A 21,915-nucleotide genomic window follows, 5' to 3' on the forward strand; every position below is an offset into this window, starting at 1 on the left:
GCAGAATCTGGAGACGTCTTATTTGCTGCTGAGAGATGTTTGCCAAAAAAGAGTTGCAATAGTCGATCCGTGAGATTACAATTGACAGAATTAATTTAGTTGCTGCATTTCGACTTGTTGCAAGGACTGGCTGTAAGCCGATGAAGTTTCCTGGCATCTGTCTCCACGTCAAGCACTTTGTTACTGATGTATTCGGTCTTGGATTTGCGGATCATATGGTTGACTTTGTTGCGTTGTTTGACAAACATCTGACGGTGGATTTCCAGTCCAGTTCGCTTCCATTGTTTTCCAAATTTCGTCGTAGCTTCTTCTCAACTTTGATGCTGTCGTTATACCAGAGAGATTGGGGCTTAATGGCTATCTTCTTGGAACGAAGTGGGGCGTGAGAGTCGAATAGTGTTGAGAGGACAGAGTTGTATAGATTGACATAGTCTGTGACGTTGTCTGGGGTTTTAGTGCATAAGACAGAGTTTGCAATGTCCATGATAAACTCTTCACGATTTATCTTTCTTACGTTTCTGCAGTTCTTGTAAGTTGTTTTCCTTTCTGGGTTTGTCACGTTCAGCTTGCAGAAAACTGAAAAGTGGTCCGATATCTGGATGTCTTCTACTCCTATAATGTCATCTGATATAATGTCATCTGTATGAAATTGTCTATTAAATTCCCCTAAATACCTACAAAAGAATAAATATGTGACAACCCTTGTCGACTGCTCGGACGATTTAGCTGCTGTGGGCCTGGCAACCTATCTTTTCATTTTCAGAGACCTTGCTCTGTAACATTTTCATACGTTTGGCTGCCATATTGGATTTTACAAAAAACCTTCAAATCGATATTCAGCTGCCATTTTGATTCCGATTTTCATAAACTTTTTTATTTTTGAACCTACTCCAAATGGCAACAGTCCTTAGAGAGCCGATTTTTGAATTTCGATTTTGTTTCACTTTGAATTTTGTTTGAATTTTCACTTTCTAGATGGTGACCTAACCGTTCAATGACCCTTGACCTTTGTATGTATGATGACAGTCATGTCTACTAACAATATAAAATAATATCAAAATGTTTGGTCTTGAAATATAACTTCCGGATTTATTAAGAGTTCAAAATGACAGTTTTTTTCCACTTTAATATGTTCCGGTTTCCTCCCACTGCTAAAGACCCCTACGCGCAAGCGAATTATTGAAATAAAATTAAACCATATGTTAGTCCCGAAATGACCTAGCCTGTGTAGAGTGGACATTAAACTCCATTTCTCTCTCTCTCTCTCTCTCTCTCACTTTAACATGTATTGGATGTTACTCAATAATTCATGGTGTAACTTGATTGTTGACGTGACAAGGTTTGACCTGACATGACGTGACGTACCGTGCAGATGGCAAGATGGCCAACTAAGGCAGACGTGTCGAGGACTAGAGTTAATCTCCTTCAGTTTTAGCAATGTTTTACTTTAGATGATCTATCAAGATTTTGTATGTAAACTGAGTACGTACTAAAGTAACTTTTAATGAGTTAATTGTGACTAAAATATGCAAAAAGAGTGATATTTCGATGAAATATAACATCAACTATAGTATTTAGGACTACAGTTCACCCGAGTTCACTCAAGCATTTTACACAAGGTTAGTCTACTGTACAAACTTTTAACTAAATCCAAATGCCGAAATCAAGACAGCCAAAACGTTCCAGAAGAGAGATGGCTTCAAATTCAAATCAAAATGACTCCAATACTATAAATGATTTCCTTGATAATGTTTTAAAGGAGGATGGATCGTTACGATCATTTATTGGTGAACTGTTTAAACGTGAAGTAATAATGACCCAAATTGTTCACCTAATTCAACCGAAATTAACTCAAGATCTAGTTAGCCGCATCGACCTCTTAGAAAATAGAATTGATGAACTTGAACAATATTCAAGAAGAACATGTCTTAAATTCAGTGGTATTAGTGAGAGGGCTGGTGAAAATACTGATAATCTCATACTTGATATTATAAATAACCATGTTTTAAATGATCGAGATGCCCGTCTAACAATTAATCAAATAGGTCGTACTCATAGAGTTGGATCTCGCAATAAAGATTACCACAGAGATATAATTGTTAGATTTATCAGCTACAGGGATCGTGCTGCAGTATATGGCAACAAAAAGAGGCTAAAACAATTCAACATAGCAAATAAAACAAAAATCTTTATTAATGAAGCCTTGACACATAGAAAATCTCAGCTGTATAAAAAGACACGCGAACTCTTCAAACTGAATAAAATTAAAAACTGCTGGACATATGACGGTCGAATATTTGTCAGAAATCTAAATGATGACAAAAATATATTAATCAATTGTGAAGATGACATCAATCAGTTTTATGATACGCCAATTGTTGAACAACAAATGAACACTGATCAGCCCGATCACCTGACAATGAATAGTGCATCAGCCATGTTAAACCAACAAACAGCTAGATCAACTTCATCTGTATCCACAGCTCAACCCGTTAATATAGCTGAATTAAATCAAACAAGCCCCTTGTTACGACAACAGTCCTTGTTAGATTTAGGTTTATTTACTTCTACACCCAATCCAAAACTGAATGAAAAAGTGAAATAAGGTTGATTATAAAGGATCATACAAGTAAATACTAACACTAACATGTTAACATGTTAGGTGCGCCACCGAACTTCCAAATGTATTTCAAATAACAAAAATGCATGCTGCTTACATTATACCCCCAAACTTTAGTCGTTTCTAACTTGATTACTATATATAAAAATTTTGATTGATTTACCAAAATGACATAGCATTATACAAAGAGTTAATAATTACCCAGCACTAACAAAATTAAAGTAGTGTTGAATGAAAGATGATATATCAAATAATAATATATTCTGATGAAAGTTCACTAACTTAAATTATTGAAGTTAAACACACAAAAAAAACCCAACAACCTTATTTGTACTAATACAAAGATAATATTGTAGTTATTGACACAACCTATTATAGGTATATTGAATATCTTTTTCTTTTTACGAACTAGAATCAATTAAATTATACAGAAATCTTGTACTCAACAGTATTCTACACAGAAAAGTACTCTGACATTGAAAATATTTTGAGATATTGATCGAATAGCACACTTTCATCCAAATGACCTTGTTACTGTAGATGTAATATTAAAGATCATTTAGATCACTATCAACGAACTTTACCTACTTACATCTTGCATATATGATTAGCCCCCCCCCCCACATACACTAATATTACTCGACTCCAAAACTTGAAATACAATTTAAGTACAATGTAAGTAATTTAACTGTTGGAGATGTAAACCCATACCTCGATATAAGTATGAAATTGTTTGTAATTGTGATTGTAAATACTGTTCTGATGTTTTCATTATTGTCATGTAGTATATTGTATATTTGTTTGTCTCATTTTCGTTATTCGATGTATCTAACTTCTAGGAGTGTAAAATGTATTAACTACATATTTAAAGAAATCTCTAATATGAAGCCATATCTCATTATGCATACGTACCTAAATATATATAAATATATGTCTGATTGTTCCGATCTTACATGTGAACGTAAAATAATACTTAATGACAGCCACGATTAAAACTAATACTATTTGGCCTCTCAAACGGAACGATCAACATGCCTTATATGTGATCTGACATCCTATCTCGTGTTATGGTATAAATATGCATCTATTACTGGTAATTAAAACTTTGTTAATTGTCGGTTGCATAGAACAAAACCCTGATCCGTTTAATACATTAAATACAGGTAACATTTCCATTGTCCACAATAATGTATGTAGTTTATTGCCAAAACTAGATATAATTGAAGCTGAATTCTCCAACTATGATATAATATGTATAACTGAATCTCATTTAGACAACACTATTAATGATTCAATGATTTTACTGCCCGGTTATAGAAGTCCAGTTAGATTAGATAGAAACAAGCATGGGGGTGGGGTTGTTGTTTATATAAAAAATAATCTACACTTTCAGATTAGGCATGATCTCATGAACTCTGATATTGAATTAATTTTTATAGACATATTTACTGATTACACCAATTCCTACTCGGGGTAATATATAGACCCCCAAATACAAAGGTTGCCTTTTGGGACATATTTTACGATACGTTATCTAATGCATTATATAGTGGTTCCTCTTTTATCCTAACGGGGGATTTTAATATCAACATTTTAAGTAATTCAAGTAATTGTGCTAAATTTAAAAAACTATTACAAGGATTAAATCTTGAAAATCTGATAAAAGAACCGACTTATTTCACAACGCTCCCAGGTTCATGCATTGATCTTTTTATTACCAATAGGAAATCCCTTATATCAGATACTAATATTAGTACAATATATCCCAACAAAAGTAGTAACTATAAGATCAAATGATAAGCCATTTATGAATAACGCCATTCGTATAAAAATTCGAAAACGAAATAGAGTACACAGACGCGTCAAAAAACAAATAGTCCTAATCATTGGCTATTATTTAAAAAAAATAAGAAATGAAGTAATAACATTAATAAGGGAAGCTAAAAATAGTTTTAAAGACAAATTAGAACAACAAATAAATAATAAAAACTTGCAACCAAATAAATGGTGGAAAATAGCTAAATCTATTACAAATTATGATAATGTAAAGGTACAAACCTCCCATTATTATTTGAAAACTGTGTTTACACACACCCACTTGATAAGGCAAACATCCTAAACTCTTGTTTTGCTTCGATTTCAAAATTAAATGATGTACCTGACCTTCCATACTTTGCTTCTCGCAGTAACAACGAACTACAAAATTTTATTGTAAGTGAGCAAGAAGTGAAAGACCAGTTACTAATTCTTAACTGTTCAAAACCTTCTGGTCCGGATAATATCAGTCCAGCTGTATTGGAAAAGATAACTCCATCAATCACAAGCCCTCTCACTAAACTTTTTAATCTTTCATTAGAACTCCAATTATTACCTGATATCTGGAAGACTTCACATATCATTGCAGCGTATAAAGGAAAGGGAGATCCGCAGTTTCCTGAAAACTATAGACCAATTTCATTAACATGTTCATTGTGTAAAATACTAGAGAAAATCTTTTTAAAAAATCTTTATAATTTTATAAAAGAAAATAACCTGTTATATAAGTATCAGCCTGGTTTTCAACCTAACGATTCTACAATAAACCAACTTTTAGAAATTTATGATGTTATAATTAGTAATCTTGATAAAGGAAAGCAAATTCGATTTATATTTTGTGATGTATCAAAAGCGTTTGACAAAGTTTGGCATATAGGCTTATTGTCTAAATTAAAACAATATGGAGTTAATAAAATATTATGTAAATGGATTGAACACTATTTAAGTAATAGACAACAATGCGTAGTTTTAGAAGGTTTCAAATCAAACTATTTGCATACTGATTCCGGAGTCCCCCAGGGAAGTGTGCTGGGTCCTTTCCTATTTTTAATTTATTTAAATGATATCTCCGATAATATTACTAACAACATAAGGCTATTCGCCGATGATACTTCACTTTTTACCATTATTCATAATGATCCTCTAAGTAGCGCGAACTCTATGACTGAAGATCTGAATATTATCTCATCGTGGGCTAAACAATGGTGTGTAACTTTTAACCCCAATAAAACCCCAATAAGACGTTATTTTTGAAAATACAAAAGTTGAAAACGTAACTACTCATTGTCGTTTGGGAATAACATTTCAGTCTAATGCATTATGGTCAAAACACATTTCAAATATATACCAGAAAGCTTGTGGTCGACTAAATATTTTGCGTATACTGAAATACAAAATTAACAGAATTTCACTTAACAAAATATATCTTGCTTTTATTCGTCCGATTTTAGAATATGCCGATATTGTATGGGATAACTGTTCAAAGAAGGATTCTGATCTATTAGAAAGTGTTCAAACTGAAGCAGGTAGAATAATAACTGGCCTTAGAAGAAATTCATCTAAAAACAATTTATGCAAAGAGCTTGGTTGGGAATCATTGTCTAATCGCAGAATAAAACACAAATTAATTTACTTATACAAAATAAAGAATAACCTAAGTCCCACTCATCTATCTGAAGCCTTTAAAAAATTTGAACCGTCTGTATCAAATTATAACCTTCGAAATGAAAATCTGAACCTCAATCTACCATTTTGTAAAACGAGTTCATATTCTAATAGTTTCTTTCCCTGCACAATTAAACTTTGGAACAACTTACCTGAAAATATTAAAAATTCACAAACGTTAAGTACATTCAAATTGGACCTTTCACGTGTGTATCTTTTAATTAGACCACTACTATATTATAATACTGGAAATAGGAAAGAGAATATTATCCATTGCCAATTAAGAAATAAAGCTAGTAAGTTAAATAATCACTTATTCTAACATTTTATTAGTGACACAAAAGTGTGCCCTAGGTGTAATTCTGCAGACGAAGATAATTACCATTATTTTTTCATATGTCCAACCTACTCTGCCCCAAGAAAAATTCTAAAAAATAATCTACACCACCTTAATCAAAATGTTACAATTGACCTGATCCTATATGGCAACCCCTCTCTTTCAGATAATACCAACTCCAACATATTTGAAATAGTGCAAAAATACATAAAAGACAGCAAGAGATTTTAAAACTTTAACATTTAAAACTTAAAATTACACTTCAAAATGTATATATGTTTGTTACTCACTGTCTGTACATATGTCACCACTGTATTGTAAACATAAGATTTAACTATTTTATATGTTAGGAGAGAACTTATATAGGCCTTTGCCTGTTCAATCCAATTCAGTTTATTGAATAAAATATTGTTTAAACTAAACGTCAGTACTCTTTGGAGTTCTAGTTATTATTTTATTTATTTTTTTGCCGATTTTAGTCAGAAGTTGCAGCCAAAGCTATGCATGGTGCAAACATTCTACCAACGTAGGCAAAGTTGGCCACTGTGGATCTAAATATTAAATATCAATTGGGTTATTTTTGACAAACAAGAAGTGTTTACTTATGGGACAAAAATTAATCTCAGATTGCCGATATCTCGGTTATTTCTCAACGGATATTCTTCGGGTTTTCATTTTTGGATCCTTTGGACGAATCCCACTTGGGCTCTGACTGATATGGTTTTTCGAAATTCGGAAGTTAGCTCGATTAATATTAGCATCAAAGATTTGCGAAAGTTTTCTTCATCATTTTTTCGACATTCAAGACGGCGGATCTCCGTTACTCTTTGATGTATCAATTTGAAATTTGGTAGGAATAGGGAACACACCGATGCCTTCAAAATGGCATATTCAAAAATAATTTGACGGTTCAGGAAACTAACGGAAATTACCCTGTCCTTCAGATTTTTCTCTCCATTTTTAAAATAGAACAAAAATGACATATGGTAGTGTTATCCCCATGAATAGTTCTCTCAATATTATGAAAAGTTTTTAACATAAATAGACCTACAGTACCGAATATACAAACAAAATTTTGTGAGCTGATTCAAACACAGATCTATCTAGAGCCATGAAGACTTGCAAAAGATATTGGTCTGTGTTGTTTATTACAATTTTAATTTCCATGATATTAATTATGATATTTTATTTCAATTAAGAATATTTACATGAAGGGGGCACAAAATACATAAAAAAAGCTTGTGTTCTTTCGGCCGTGCATCTTTTTTATAACTACTGGTACGATTGGATGCTATTCATTTACCCTAGCAAACTCGTTTTTTCTCATTCAGGCGCATACCTTCTTGAAAATGCATTATGCAATGGAAAAATACCAAATTATACTATAAAACCTAAGTGTCCATTGATTTAGTCAAATACTATTTTTCATGTGGACGTATATTGTCGTCACCCCTGTCCGTCTGTCCGTCCGTCCGTCCGTCCACAATTGTTTGTGAACAGTCTACAGGTCACAATTGTTATCCGAAAGCAATGAAACTTGAAATATAGGTTTATCACCCTAAAATCTCGGTTCCTTTCGATATTGGCATGTATCGGACTGTAACTTCATAGATTATGGCCCATGATTGTACGAAAAATCACGTTTTTAGCTTGTGAACACTGTTGAGGTCACAATTGTAATCCAATTTGGTTTAAACTTGAAATGTATGCTTATAACCCAAAGATCTCGGTTCCTTTCGATATTCGTGCAGATCGGAACGCGTTTTTAGCTTGTGGACCCTATAGAGGTCATAATTTTTATCTGATTTAAAAAAAAACGTATTATTATATTACCGTTACACCCTAAGGACGATTGAGTTTGAATTTCGTGAAAATTGGCCCAAAACTGACAGACAAAATGGCCGCCCTTCGATCTCAAATAGCGTAAAAATATGGTATATCAAGGTTGTGGACCCTATAGAGGTCACAATTTTTATCCGATTTTGTTGAAACTTGAAATATAAGTATATAACCCAAAGATCTCGATTTAATTACATCTAGAGTTAACGTTATGGCCCTTGTTTCACTTTGTTGAATATTTTGAACGCTCTAATGACAAGTTATCATCAGATCTGTATGAAATTTATATGGCTCATTTAAATTAGTGAAACGAAGAAGCCCATTGAATTTCAGCAATTTCCGTTAATTTTGTCTAGAGTTATGGCCCTTGTTTCACTTTTTTGTACCTTGTGAATGCTCTAACGACAAAAGTTATCAACCGATCTGTATGAAATTTATATGCATCATTTAAATTAGTAACACAAAGAAGCCTATTGAATTTCAGCAATTTCTGTTAATTACCCCTAGAGTTATGGCCCTTGTTTCACTTTGTTGAATCTTGTGAACGCTCTAGTTATCATCCGATCTGTATGAAATTGATATGCATCATTTACATTAGTGAAACGAAAAAGCCTATTAAATTTCAGCAATTTCCGTTAATTACGCCGTGAGTTATGGCCCTTGTTTCACTTTGTTGTACCTTGTGTATATTTATATTTACTTTGAACACTGCTGCCAATGCGAGGGACTATATTTGTGGTCTATTTTAAAACAACATAGAGGAATATTACATTGTCGAAGATTTTAACTATATATTTTTATTTTCGATTCATTGAAGCAAAGGAAAAGACAATTCCCGCCAAATATCCAAAGGCAGAAATGCTGATAGCGATGAAGTGACGGTTATTTGGAGCAATATTTTCTTTTTAAAAGTTATAATTATATTTACTTTGAACACTGCTGCCAACACGAGGGACTATATTTGTGTTCTATGTTAAAACAAAAAACCAAAAAAATTCTTAGGGGATATTTGTTGACATTAATTTACTATCATGACAGAAAAAAGTCATAATTTTAGTGGAACTGACTTTTCAATATTATTTATAGTAATATAATTGCTACTTTATATAACTGAATTTTATATCATTGTAAAGAAAACGACAATCTGTACGTTTTTGTAACAGTATTTCTTTGTATGGAAAATATTTTTTTAATTATTTGCAATTTTGTAGTGGGTATTAGGATTAACAATAATCCATGATTGACTTGGGGAGACTGGCATTTAGTAATTGAAGATATTAACACAAGGTACAATTTTATGGATATACAATTACTGAGTTTGATACTAACGACGTTTCGACGAGGATACTCTCGTCTTTATCAAACAAATGATACAAATATGTGAATTGTGGGCACATATATATACGGAATATGCAACAAAGATAATAATCAAATGCAATTAAAGCTTAACACCTTTGATTAGGGGGCCGTTAGGAACTAAACCTACACAACAGAAATCTCTTACAGGGATTAAAAGGGGGTGAATGCTATATTTATAAAAATCGGTGAATTAACACTGTCAATGGAAATCCAATTAACCTGAGCTATAGATAAATAATAATATAACGAGAAGTGTGTATGTATAAGTGGACAAGAGTGATGGCTGATGCAGGTGTAAAGAAAATAATAATAAATTAAAAAATTAAAAATAAAATTATAAAAATATAAAATACTGTGTATTAATTCAATGAGCAAAATCATGGAAGATATTTAAAGCTTTTTATTAGACTGTAAAAAATGGACGGGGAAAGCCGTAATTATATTGATTCAATATACTGAAAATAAAGGATAGTGAAACATATCTCCAGGCTATAAAAAACTGGTTAAGTTCTGAAAACGAAGATATGTAGAATGTATAATTAGAATGTGAAAAACTGGATAAGCACTGAAAAAGAGACAAAAGTATGGGAACCAATGATTGTATTATTGAGGGTAGAATCATTATCTGCTATTGAATCAAAGCAGATATAGAGTTAAATTTAAGGGGTTGTGTATGGATTTAAAATTACCTAAAAGTGTGGACTGTTGTATAATAATAAGTGTTACATAAAAGTTTGATCTTTTACAGGTGAAAATAAGGTAACAATAAATCAAACATTGCAACAGATGCCAGTTAATCCACTAGTTACACTAGAATCTTGGTTAATAGGTGAACAATATGTCAAGCGTGAAGTGGCCTTCTGTGCTAGATGGTGCCTAGATAATCTATGTAAGTTTTTATATGACCATATTTTCAAGTGAGTAACAATACCCATTAAATAATACACAAAAACACATACTTATGGAAAAACAGCTACTTATTTATGTGGGCGACGTTTCGAAGAGTATCTCTCAACGTTATCAAGCTAATACAGTAATGCAAGAATTATGAGATCAATATATACAGAAAACTATAACAACAATTCATGAAACCATACAGGACAACAACAAGATCAAAGGGGTTTATTCTACAAATAACTAATTAAGTGTTAAGAGTAGCCACTGGGTAAAGTTAAGCTATTAAGTAGCTATGATGATAGATACAATACTACGGACAGAATGGGATAGTACCTACAATACAATTATGATATACCATGGTTTGTTTATCTGTGTGATTAAATGTACAATTAGACTAGAATAAACCACATGTTGTAATAAATCTAAGAAATAGAGTGGATATAACTGATAAATTGATAATAATATTAGAAAAATGAAAAATAATAAAACTCATAAAAATTCACAAAGGTTTCTTATCCACAGTACTGAAGAATGAGTGGGGGTGATGGAAAACACATAATTTAGGTATATTCAATAAGTTCATCATAAGCACTAGGCAAAAATATCCCTGTGTCGCGGTTGAGGTCTGAACTGTTTCTTTTAATGTGTATGGCCTCAATAACTTTGCGGGTTTTTTCTATCGGTAGGTTGGCTGCCAGGGTTCTATGCGTTTTAATTCTGTGTCCTGGGTTGGATTGTGTGTGTTGGGCCACAGCTGAATTGGTAGTAGAGCGTAAAGAAAACTACTGTATCCACTTTAGCGCGCATAGCCGTGAACATCTGCGACAAAGACTTCCTCAGAGCAGAACTTGATCACATTGAAACTTCTCTAACCAACTTCAATAACTACCCCCGACAATTAGTGCAGAAAATCATCAAAGCCACCACCAACCCTCCTACAGATATAAGCAAACCTAAACCAGATAAACCACCAGTGAGAATAACAATACCTTTTCAAGGCAAACTATCATACCACCTCAGAAGACTCCTAACCCCAACAGGCATCCAGGTAACATTTTCTAAAGGAAGAACTTTCAAAGATCTCCTGAAGGCCAGTGGCAAACTTCCCCAAACCAAACAACCGAACCCAAAAGAATGTGTTTATGAAATCACCTGCACGTGTGACAAAAAATACATCGGAGAAACTAGACAGCTTTTAGACAAGAGAATCAGTCAGCATAAATCTAAGTCCTCTACTACCAATTCAGCTGTGGCCCAACACACACAATCCAACCCAGGACACAGAATTAAAACGCATAGAATCCTGGCAGCCAACCTACCGATAGAAAAAAACCGCAAAGTTATTGAGGCCATACACATTAAAAGAAACAGTTCAGACCTCAACCGCGACACAGGGATATTCCTGCCTAGTGCTTATGATGAACTTATTAAATATACCTAAATTATGTGTTTTCCATCACCCCCACTCATTCTTCAGTACTGTGGATAAGAAACCTTTGTGAATTTTTTATGAGTTTTATTATTTTTCATTTTTCTAATATTATTATCAATTTATCAGTTATATCCACTCTATTTCTTAGATTTATTACAACATGTGGTTTATTCTAGTCTAATTGTACATTTAATCACACAGATAAACAAACCATGGTATATCATAATTGTATTGTAGGTACTATCCCATTCTGTCCGTAGTATTGTATCTATCATTATAGCTACTTAATAGCTTAACTTTACCCAGTGGCTACTCTTAACACTTAATTAGTTATTTGTAGAATAAACCCCTTTGATCTTGTTGTTGTCCTGTATGGTTTCATGAATTGTTGTTATAGTTTTCTGTATATATTGATCTCATAATTCTTGCATTACTGTATTAGCTTGATACCGTTGAGAGAATACTCTTACTAAAAACGTTCTATTTTTTTTTCTTTCACTATTAAGAAATATGCTAAAGGAAATACACTATAATTTGATAGTATTGTCTAATAATTAACTAACTAGACAATTTTATAAAGGTGAAGATTTTCTTAGATTCAAGTATACTACGAGAATGTACACAGTTTATGCGAAATATATATGACGTGGGATCTGAGAGCTTGATCGATGTAGCGCACTGCTGTGATGCCGCCTCCTCTCCCTGGACCAAGATTTTGGAACACCACAGGACCCAATCTCTGGTTCAGGCCGATTCCACCCAAACCATTATGCTTGGACCTCCCCATGAGTCTCGTTCCATGACCATTGGTCAGAATAACGCTGACCACGTCGACGTCATATTCTGGTCATATCATCTGCAGTTTTACGCAATACCGACTCTCATCTATAAACAGAACAGTTCTCCATTGCCTGTGTTGCCAGTTCTGGTGTTGTTGGGCAAACTGTTCACGTCGATGGCGAGGGGTGGGGATCGGTCCACGGTAAGGTGTATGGCAATGGTTGTTCTCTCTGGTGAGACATCGGCGCACTGGATCGGTACTGTTGGGTCTTCCGTGTGTTCCCTCTGTCTCATGTGCTGTCTCAGATGCCTGTGTGAAGGGATTCTGCACGTGCTGTCGCACAACATGGCAGTCTTGCCGCATTGCGGTAACCCTTGGTCTACCAGTTCGGGGGCGATCATCGTTGGTGTTGGTGACCCGAAAGCGTTGCTGGAGCCTGTAGATGGTCCGAACATTGACCTGGAAGTGATTGGCAACGGCTTGGGCAATGTGGCCATCGTCAAGTCTTCCAAGCGCCTGGTTCCTCTGAGCTGTCGTGAGTCGTGGCATGCTGCTGGTGTTGTAGTGTGAATGATTCAACTAGGTATGGGGGTGCATTTTATAGGGCTGATCCCTGTGAACAGCACGTGCAGTATGAGTTAAATGAAAATCATGAAGAACACATTGCCATCTCAGAAGTCAGGTTGCGTTTTTATACGCCCACATTTTCATGTGGAGGTATATTGTCGTCGCCCCTGTCCGTCCGTCCACAATTTGTTTGTGGGCACTCTACAGGTCACAATTCTTATCCGATTTTGACGAAACTTGAAATATAGGTTTATCTCCAAAAGATCTCGGCTGCTTTTTATATTGGCATGTATCGGATCGAAACTTCATGGATTATGGCCCCTGTTTGTACGAAAAATCACGTTTTTAGCTTGTGGACCCTATAGAGGTCTCAATTTTTATCCGATTTTGTTGAAACTGGAAATGTAAGTTTATAACCCACAGATCTCGGTTCCTTTCGATATTCGCGCATATCGGACCATAACTTCCTGAATTATGGTCCCTGATAGTACGAAACATCGTGTTTTTAGCTCGTTGACCCTATAGAGGTCATTATTTTTATCCGATTTAAAAAAATGTATTATTATATCACCGTTCCACCCTAAGGACGGTTGAATTCGAATTCCGAGAAAATCGGCCCAAAACTGACAGACAAAATGGCCGCCGTTCGTTCTCAAATAGCGTAAAAACATGGTATATCAAGGTTGTGGACCCTATAGAGGTCACAATTTTTATCCGATTTTGTTGAAAATTGAAATGTTAGTTTATAACCCACAGATCTCGATATTCGTGCATATCGGACCGTAACTTCCTGAATTATGGCCCCTGATTGTACGAAAAATCGCGTTTTTAGCTTGTGGACCCTATAGAGGTAATAATTTTTATTCGATTTAAAAAAAAGTATTATTATATCACCGTTACACCCTAAGGACGGTTGAGTTTTAGTATGCACTAAGGGACGGCTGAGTTCGAATTTCGTGAAAATCGGCCTAAAACTAACAGACAAAATGGCCGCCCTTCGTTCTCAAATAGCGTAAAAATATGGTATATCAAGGTTGTGGACCCTATAGAGGTCACAATTTTTATCCGATTTTGTTGAAACTGGAAATGTAAGTTTATAACCCAAAGATCTCGGTTCCTTTCGATATTTGCGCATATCGAATTGTAATTTCCTGAATTATGGCCTTTGATTGTAGGAAAAATCACTTTCTTTTTAGCTTGTTCTCTATCCATCTCTCGAAAATGTGGGCGTATCCTGCTTGGCAGCCGCTGGTTTTTGTTACCGATAAAGTTGCCTTTCGGCAACTGAAATGACGTAAAGTTAGCAAAAACTACAATTTTTGACAGTTCGGTACCACTTTTTGAAAGCAAATATTATTTTTTTCAAATCTGGTATGACTGAAAGGGTGTGCCCCGTAATATGAGCAGTTGCCGAGAAATGGGCAATTTTGCATGAGTCACTATTTACGCTAATTTGCCTGTAAAAGAATCAATTATTATTGCATTTTCATAAAAATGACACCATTTGATGCGTAATGTCAATTTTAACTAGGTCAAACCAATCTAACATTTTCAATGTCACCGGAAATGACGTCATTTGGGCAAAAACTGTATTGATAGCCTTTGAAACAAATAATTTATTCAAATGAGTCGTATCTGTTATTTGTTTAAAATTTTGATATTTGATTCCAATCAACTAATAGAATGAACCCATACGATCATATACATGTAGATATCACAAAATGGTTTCTAACTTGTTCAGTTGCGGAGAAATAAACGATTTTCAACAGGCAACTTTTCAAGGTTTTTGTTCCATAGAAGTGGCAATTATTATTCGATTTTCATAAATTTTTCACCGTGTGATACCCAATGCCATTTACGAATTCATACAAGTAATTTAAGGTTTTCATTATCACAGGAAGTAACGTCATTTTGGCAAAAACTGTATTTTTAGCCTTAAAAACAGATATTTTATTCAAATGAGTCTGATTTGTATTGTTTTTAAAATAATGATATTTGTTTCCAATCAATAAATAGATTACACCCACACGATCATACAGATACCAAAAAATGGTTTCTAACTTGTACGGTTGCAGAGAAATAGACGATTTTCTACAAGTCACTTTTCAAGGTTTTTTGGTCTATAAAAGTGGCAATTATTATTCGATTTACTTAAGATTTTCACCATGTGATGCCTTATGCCATTTCTGATTTCATAAGCTAATTGGAAGATTTTCATTATCACCGGAAGTACTGTACACTTACATGTATCGCAGTTCTTGTTAGTATCGTACAGTGGTGTCGAATATTGCACCTGTGATAAAAGGCATGACGTTGTTTGAGCATGGACTCTATCTGTAATTAATATTAGATTTTTATTAGTGACGTCAAATCTTTAACGTGCACGAAACCAGAAAATTGGCGATATTTCATTGAATATTCAATCAATTTTTGAACCAGTTACATATTTGAGTAGCTGACATGAACGCGATTCCGAAGTCACGTGTACACATTGGTGTGACCGTAAAAGATCCCTTGGCGGTTGGAATTCTATATAAAAGAAGACTAGCGCAGCGGTACGAGCAAGTTTAGTGGTCTTTTTCTCAAAAAGGCGATCTAATATTTTTTGGGGAACTCCTTCTATAGAGAGATTAATTGATATATATGTGTATGAAAAGAGAGAGAGAGGGGGGAGAGACAGAGAGAGGAATGGGGTTTAACGTCCACTCGACACAAACTAGGTCATTTCGGGACTAACATAGCGTTTATTTCTTTTTTATTTCAATTATTCGCTTGCGCGTAGGGGTCTTTAGCAGTGGGAGGAAACCGGAGGACCGGGAGAAAACCCACTAGGTTGGACAGGCGACCCTACTCCTTGTCACGTACAACCGGGGAATCGAAACGCCACCAGTTGATTCAATGACAGACCGTATGATACAGCACAGTTCCAAAGGCACCATGCAAATTCCAGCCATCATAATGTATCTATATAAGAGACATGTATTCCTACTGGCGGTTTACAAATATTGCATGAAGAAATTCAAATCATAAGAACATAAACACGACTAATACACAGTATCATATTGATTATAAAAGTACAATGTATATATTGGTTACACTATATATGTCACAAAACAACAATCATCAGATAGTAATAATTATTTACTAGGAGTTATCCATTGTTTAATTTAAGTTATATAATTACCCTGGTTAGAAAGGTACGAACAATTAAGGTATTTAAACAAATGATTACGAAAGAACATAACACTATAGACTTCTATAATAAGACATATACTATTCAAAAAAAGTAGGGTATATTTGATTTTGGGGGCATAATACTAAAATATGCAAATGACTACGAAAAAAGTCACTATAGAACCTAACAGAAGAAACATTTCCAGTTACATGTGACGCCCAAACGCACCAATAGCTACCGCATGGAATGCAGGTGATGCTTGGGATCATCATGGGGGTCCAGCCCAAGATTTGCACGACTCTGACTTTGAATGTTACAGTCATTGTGGCATTGAATTCCAGGGTGGAAACATCAGTTTAATTGTTTTAGTGACCAGAAAACAAATTTTGATATGCGTCGGCTTACCCAAAATGAGAGGTTACGTGCCCTTGGCATGCTACAGATCGGCACAACACAGGCGGTTGTGGCGCGGACGATGAATGTTTCTCAGTCTGTCATAAGCAGGCTATGGTCCAGATACCGTGATACACAATCTGTACAGGACAGACCACGCTCAGGTCGACCAAGGGCGACAACTCAAGCCCAGGATCGATTTATCCGTACCTTGGCCTTGAGAAATCGTGTCATCACAGCAAATCAGATAAGCGCTCGTCTTCAAACAGACACTGGTGTGAGAGTGAGTGGCCAGACGATTCGGAATCGACTGCATAGGGGTCACCTTCGCGCCCGACGTCCTCGCGTGATCCCTTGTTTGAGAGATCATCACATTCAGGCAAGACGTCGTTGGTGTAGGGATCGTCAACACTGGGATAATCGACGCTGGAGCAATGTGATGTTTTCAGATGAGTCAAGGTTCACTGTTGATTTTTTGGACAGACGTAGGAGGGTGTGGCGTCGTCGAAACGAGCGCTTCCAAGACGTTAACGTCATCAGACATGATCGATTTGGGGGTGGTTCTGTTATGGTGTGGGGAGGCATCACTGTTGCTGGAAGAACGGCTTTACATGTTGTTGTTGCAGGGCGTGTTACAGGCCAGTACTACCGGGACAACATCTTGGCAGTCCATGTTGTGCCGTTCGCACGACGTCATGGCCGCCGTTTCATCTTCCAGGATGACAACGCAAGATGTCACAGGGCCAGGATCGTTACAGGTTACCTCCAACAACAGAACATCACCACATTACCTTGGCCAGCACTGAGTCCCGACCTTTCCCCCATCGAGCATGTCTGGGACATGCTTGGACAGAGGTTACGTCAACGTCAACAACGTCCTGCCAATGTCCAAGAACTTGCTGCTGCGTTGCAACAGGAATGGGACAATCTGGACCAAAATGACCTTAGACGTCTCATTAGGAGTATGCCACGTCGGATCAATGCTTGTTTGGCAAACAGAGGAGGATTTACCCGTTACTGACTTGGTTGTGATGCTGTGGTAACTTTGCTGTTTGACCCCGGGTATCATTTTACCCTTATAATGGTCAGTCTGTGCCTTACTTAGGATAACGATCATTTGGAATAAATCGATGAATGTGACCTTCATTTCATTTTGTCATTTGTTTCTTCGTCAGTTTCATTAGGTGACTTTAATAACACTTAAAAATCAAATATCCCCTACTTTTTTTGAAAAGTATATATATAAATGTCAATGTCCTACGCTAACAAATAATGAAATATGATAGTATTAGTAAATATAAAAAAACAAAGTAGTCGCGAACATCCTGGCTCTTCACTGCTTCCGTAGTTTGATCCTGAACTCTGTCTGTAATTAATAGTAAACTTTTACATGTTAGTGACGTCAAATCTTTAACGTGCACGAAACCAGAAAATTGGCGATATTTACTTTTTGAACCAGTTACATATTTCAGTAGCTAACATGAACGCGATTCCGAAGACCCGCATACACATTGGTGTGACTGTAAAAGATCCCTTGGCCGTTGGAATTGTATATAAAAGTAGGCTAGCGCCGCTGTACGTTCGAAACTTTCCTCATGGTCCATTTCCATTTAACGTAGATCAACTTTATTTTTCGATTCCCTTCTATCGTAATGCGCATGCAAAGAACATGTCAGTATCTGAGTTATGCAAATGTTATATTTTATTTGGGGTAGGGGGGGAGTTTGTGTTTGTTTAGGGGGTGAGAGGTGGGGATAGTCTTGTGTCATGCATCTGGCGATCGTGTGACGCCTTGGCACGGTGAAAGCCTTCAGTCTTGCAAGCAAGTCTAGTTATTATTATTTTTTTTTTATTGGGGGAAGCTAGATCTCAGCAACTATAAGAGATAGAGGTTTGAAATTTGATTTTCTGTCGGAAAAGTGTTGTGCAGCTACTGCTTAAAGCTATTTCGAAATATGTGCGCACAGCGGAAATGCGTCAAATCTTTAACGTGCACGAAAATTGAAAATCGGCCATTATTCTCTTAATTCTCAATGGATTCTTCAGATATTTACATTTTTGGATTGCTGGAGACATTTCTGAGCAGATAGCAGTTCAAAACTGTGGAAATTAGAAACTTTGTAGCTCTCATTTTTTTGGTGAAAAATGGAAAATTTTCAAAATTTTCTAAAATTTTTGAAATTTCAGTTATATTTTTGAATAGCTGACATCAATCCGATTCCAACAATATAAGTTTTGTTCTGAAATGTTGATTTTGATTTTCTAAAATGTTCAGTTATATTTTTGGGTAGCTCACATCAAATCCGATTCCAACAATATAAGTTTTGTTCTGAAATGTTGATTTTGATTTTCTAAAATGTTCAGTTATATTTTTGGATAGCTGACATCAATCCGATTCCAACAATATAAGTTTTGTTCTGAAATGTTGATTTTGATTTTCTACAATTTTCAGTTATATTTTTGGATAGCTGACATCAATCCGATTTCAACAATATAAGTTTTGTTCTGAAATGTTGATTTTGATTTTTCACTTTTTTCGCATTTTGGTCAAATCGTAGAGTTCTTATTTTTTTTTAAAACGGCTAAAACGATTTTTCTGAAACTTCAGATATATGAAGTCGAAGGACCAAACCAGTGTATGAACTATAAATGATAATCCTCTAATCACCGGAAGTAGTCAAGAAAGATATCCAAAGTTTGACAAAATTGTGAAAAATGGGTGCCTGTGCTGAAATTATTTATTGTTCGATTTGTATAAAACAAAGTTCATATGCTCTATTGTCTCAATTGTCATTTTTTTTGTTACCGATAGTGTTATCTGTCGGCACCGGAGATGGCATAACTTTACCAAAAACTACAATTTTGACAGTTAGGTACCATTTTTCAAAAGCAAATATTAGTTTTTTTAAACTGATATAACTAAAAGAGTGTGCCCTTTAAAGGCGCAAAAAACGCTGAGCTTAGTTTTTTTAATTTCGATTTCATTTTCGAGCAAATTCGATTTAGAGGTGAAAAAGGGTCTAAAATTAACCTCTTTACAACCAATTCAGGCTTTTCAAATATCTACGTAACTTTTATAACCTTGTAGCTATAATCCATACGAAGAAAATGTGTGTTAAAATTAGTTTGTAATATAAGCAGTTGCCTAGAAATGGGCAATTTTGTTGAAGTCCCCTTTTTCGTTATTTTGCCTGTAAATAGTCAATTATTATTGGATTTTTATAAAAAAGACATAAAGGATTTTTCTGAAACTTCAGGAATATGAATTCGAAGGATGAAACTAGTCATTAAAGTAAAAATGAAAATTTTCTATTCACTGGAAGTGGTAAAAAAAAGTGCCCAAAATTCAGAAAAATGGGTGCCTGTGCGGAAAATGCGATATATCAATTGTGTTCTTGTTGTTTAATTAAAGTTTTATATCGTTTAATAGCCAATTGAATTGTCTATCAGATGGCACTTCAGCGACAAGTTTCTATCAAAAACTAAAAAAGATGTGTGACTTTGAAAAGTAAGGTATTTCGCGATTTCGAGCAACTTTAGACGCATGTTTCTCGGAAACGCCCCCAACGATTTTTTTAAAACTTTCTCAATCGAGAGATAAATGGGTACTCTGTTGTGTGAAACCACTGCATTATTTTTTTAAATGTCAGGGGTAGCCGAAAAAAGAGATCGAAAATCGAAAACGTCGTATTTTTACGATTTGGGGCATTTTTAGAGGTCTATTTCTCGAAAAGTCAACATTATATTTTTTTGGAACTTCTTCTACAGAGAGGCCTATCAGTAGTGTTATACTTAAAACCAGTGTACAACAGTTCCAAATTTCAGGAGTAGCAGAACAAAGGGATCGAAAATTGAACACGGCACCTTTCATTGTTAAGCGAAACATAAGAGGGGATAGAATCTGTACGTTTTGTCAACGTATAGAGCCAATTCAAGAGTGCTTTTATCAGTGATGATATTTGAACTAAAATTATTTCAACTATGAGTGTTTTCTTCTATCCAAAATATGTGTTTAGTGACCCTGTAACAGAAATAGTTGATAGCTGTGTGTAATAATTAGTCTTTGAATTAATATTGTTGCTGCTTTGTCAAATTTATCTTATACCGGTAATCATCTGGACAGAAATCGACGGCTCGCGCTGTTTATAAGAAAGTCCAATTTGTTAAGCGGTTGCAGTAGTATCGTACAGTAGTATCGAATATTGCAGCTATGTTAAAAGGCATGACGTTGTTTGAGCATGGACTCTATCTGTAATTTTTATTGCATTTGTATTAGTGACGTCAAATCTTTAACGTGCACGAAACCAGAAAATTGGCGATATTTCATTGAATATTCAATCAATTTTTGAACCAGTTACATATTTGAGTAGCTGACACGAACGCGATTCCGAAGTCCCGTGTACACATTGGTGTGGCCGTAAAAGATCCCTTGGCGGTTGGAATTCTATATAAAAGAAGACTAGCGCCGCTGTACGAGCATGTTTAGAGGTCTTTTTCTCAAAAAGGCAATCTAATATATTTTGGGGAACTACAGAGATACTAATTGATATATATATGCGCGTAGGGGTCTTTAGTATTGGGAGGCAACCCACGAGGTTGGACAGGCGACCCTACTCCTTGTCACGTACAACCGCATAATCGAAACCCCGCCAGTTGACTCAATGACAGACCGTATGATACAGTGCAGTCCCAAAGGCTAGCCTACCGTGCAAATTCCTGCCAGCATAATGTATCTATATAAGAGACATTTATTCCTACTGGCGATTTACAAATATTGCATGAAGAAATTCAAATCATAAGAACATAGACACGACTAATGCACAGTATCATATTGATTATAAAAGTATAATGTATATATTGGTTATACTATATATGTCACAAAACAACACTCATTAGATAATAATAATTATTTACTAATTATATAAATCATTTAAGAGGTAGGAGTTATCCATTGTTTAATTTAACAGTAATATAATTACCCAGGTTAGAGAGAGAGAGAAATGGGGTTTAACGTCCAGTCGACACAAACTAGGTC

The 21,915-nt window shown here is 35.1% G+C and overlaps 1 protein-coding gene across 4 annotated transcripts in view; it reads left to right on the top strand.

The window, feature by feature from the left end:
• LOC126814505 (RING finger and SPRY domain-containing protein 1) overlaps positions 1–21,915 on the top strand; it is a 332,620-nt gene that overhangs the window by 232,122 nt on the left and 78,583 nt on the right. For all 4 annotated transcript variants that reach the window (XM_056099495.1, XM_056099494.1, XM_050539686.2 and 1 more), the window contains exon 7: positions 10,384–10,524. In XM_056099495.1, the coding sequence (XP_055955470.1) occupies positions 10,384–10,524 (141 nt within the window). The remainder of the gene's footprint in view (positions 1–10,383; positions 10,525–21,915) is intronic.

The sequence above is a fragment of the Patella vulgata genome, chromosome 3 (assembly GCF_932274485.2).
Source record: "Patella vulgata chromosome 3, xgPatVulg1.2, whole genome shotgun sequence".
NCBI classification, from domain to species: Eukaryota; Metazoa; Mollusca; class Gastropoda; family Patellidae; genus Patella; species Patella vulgata.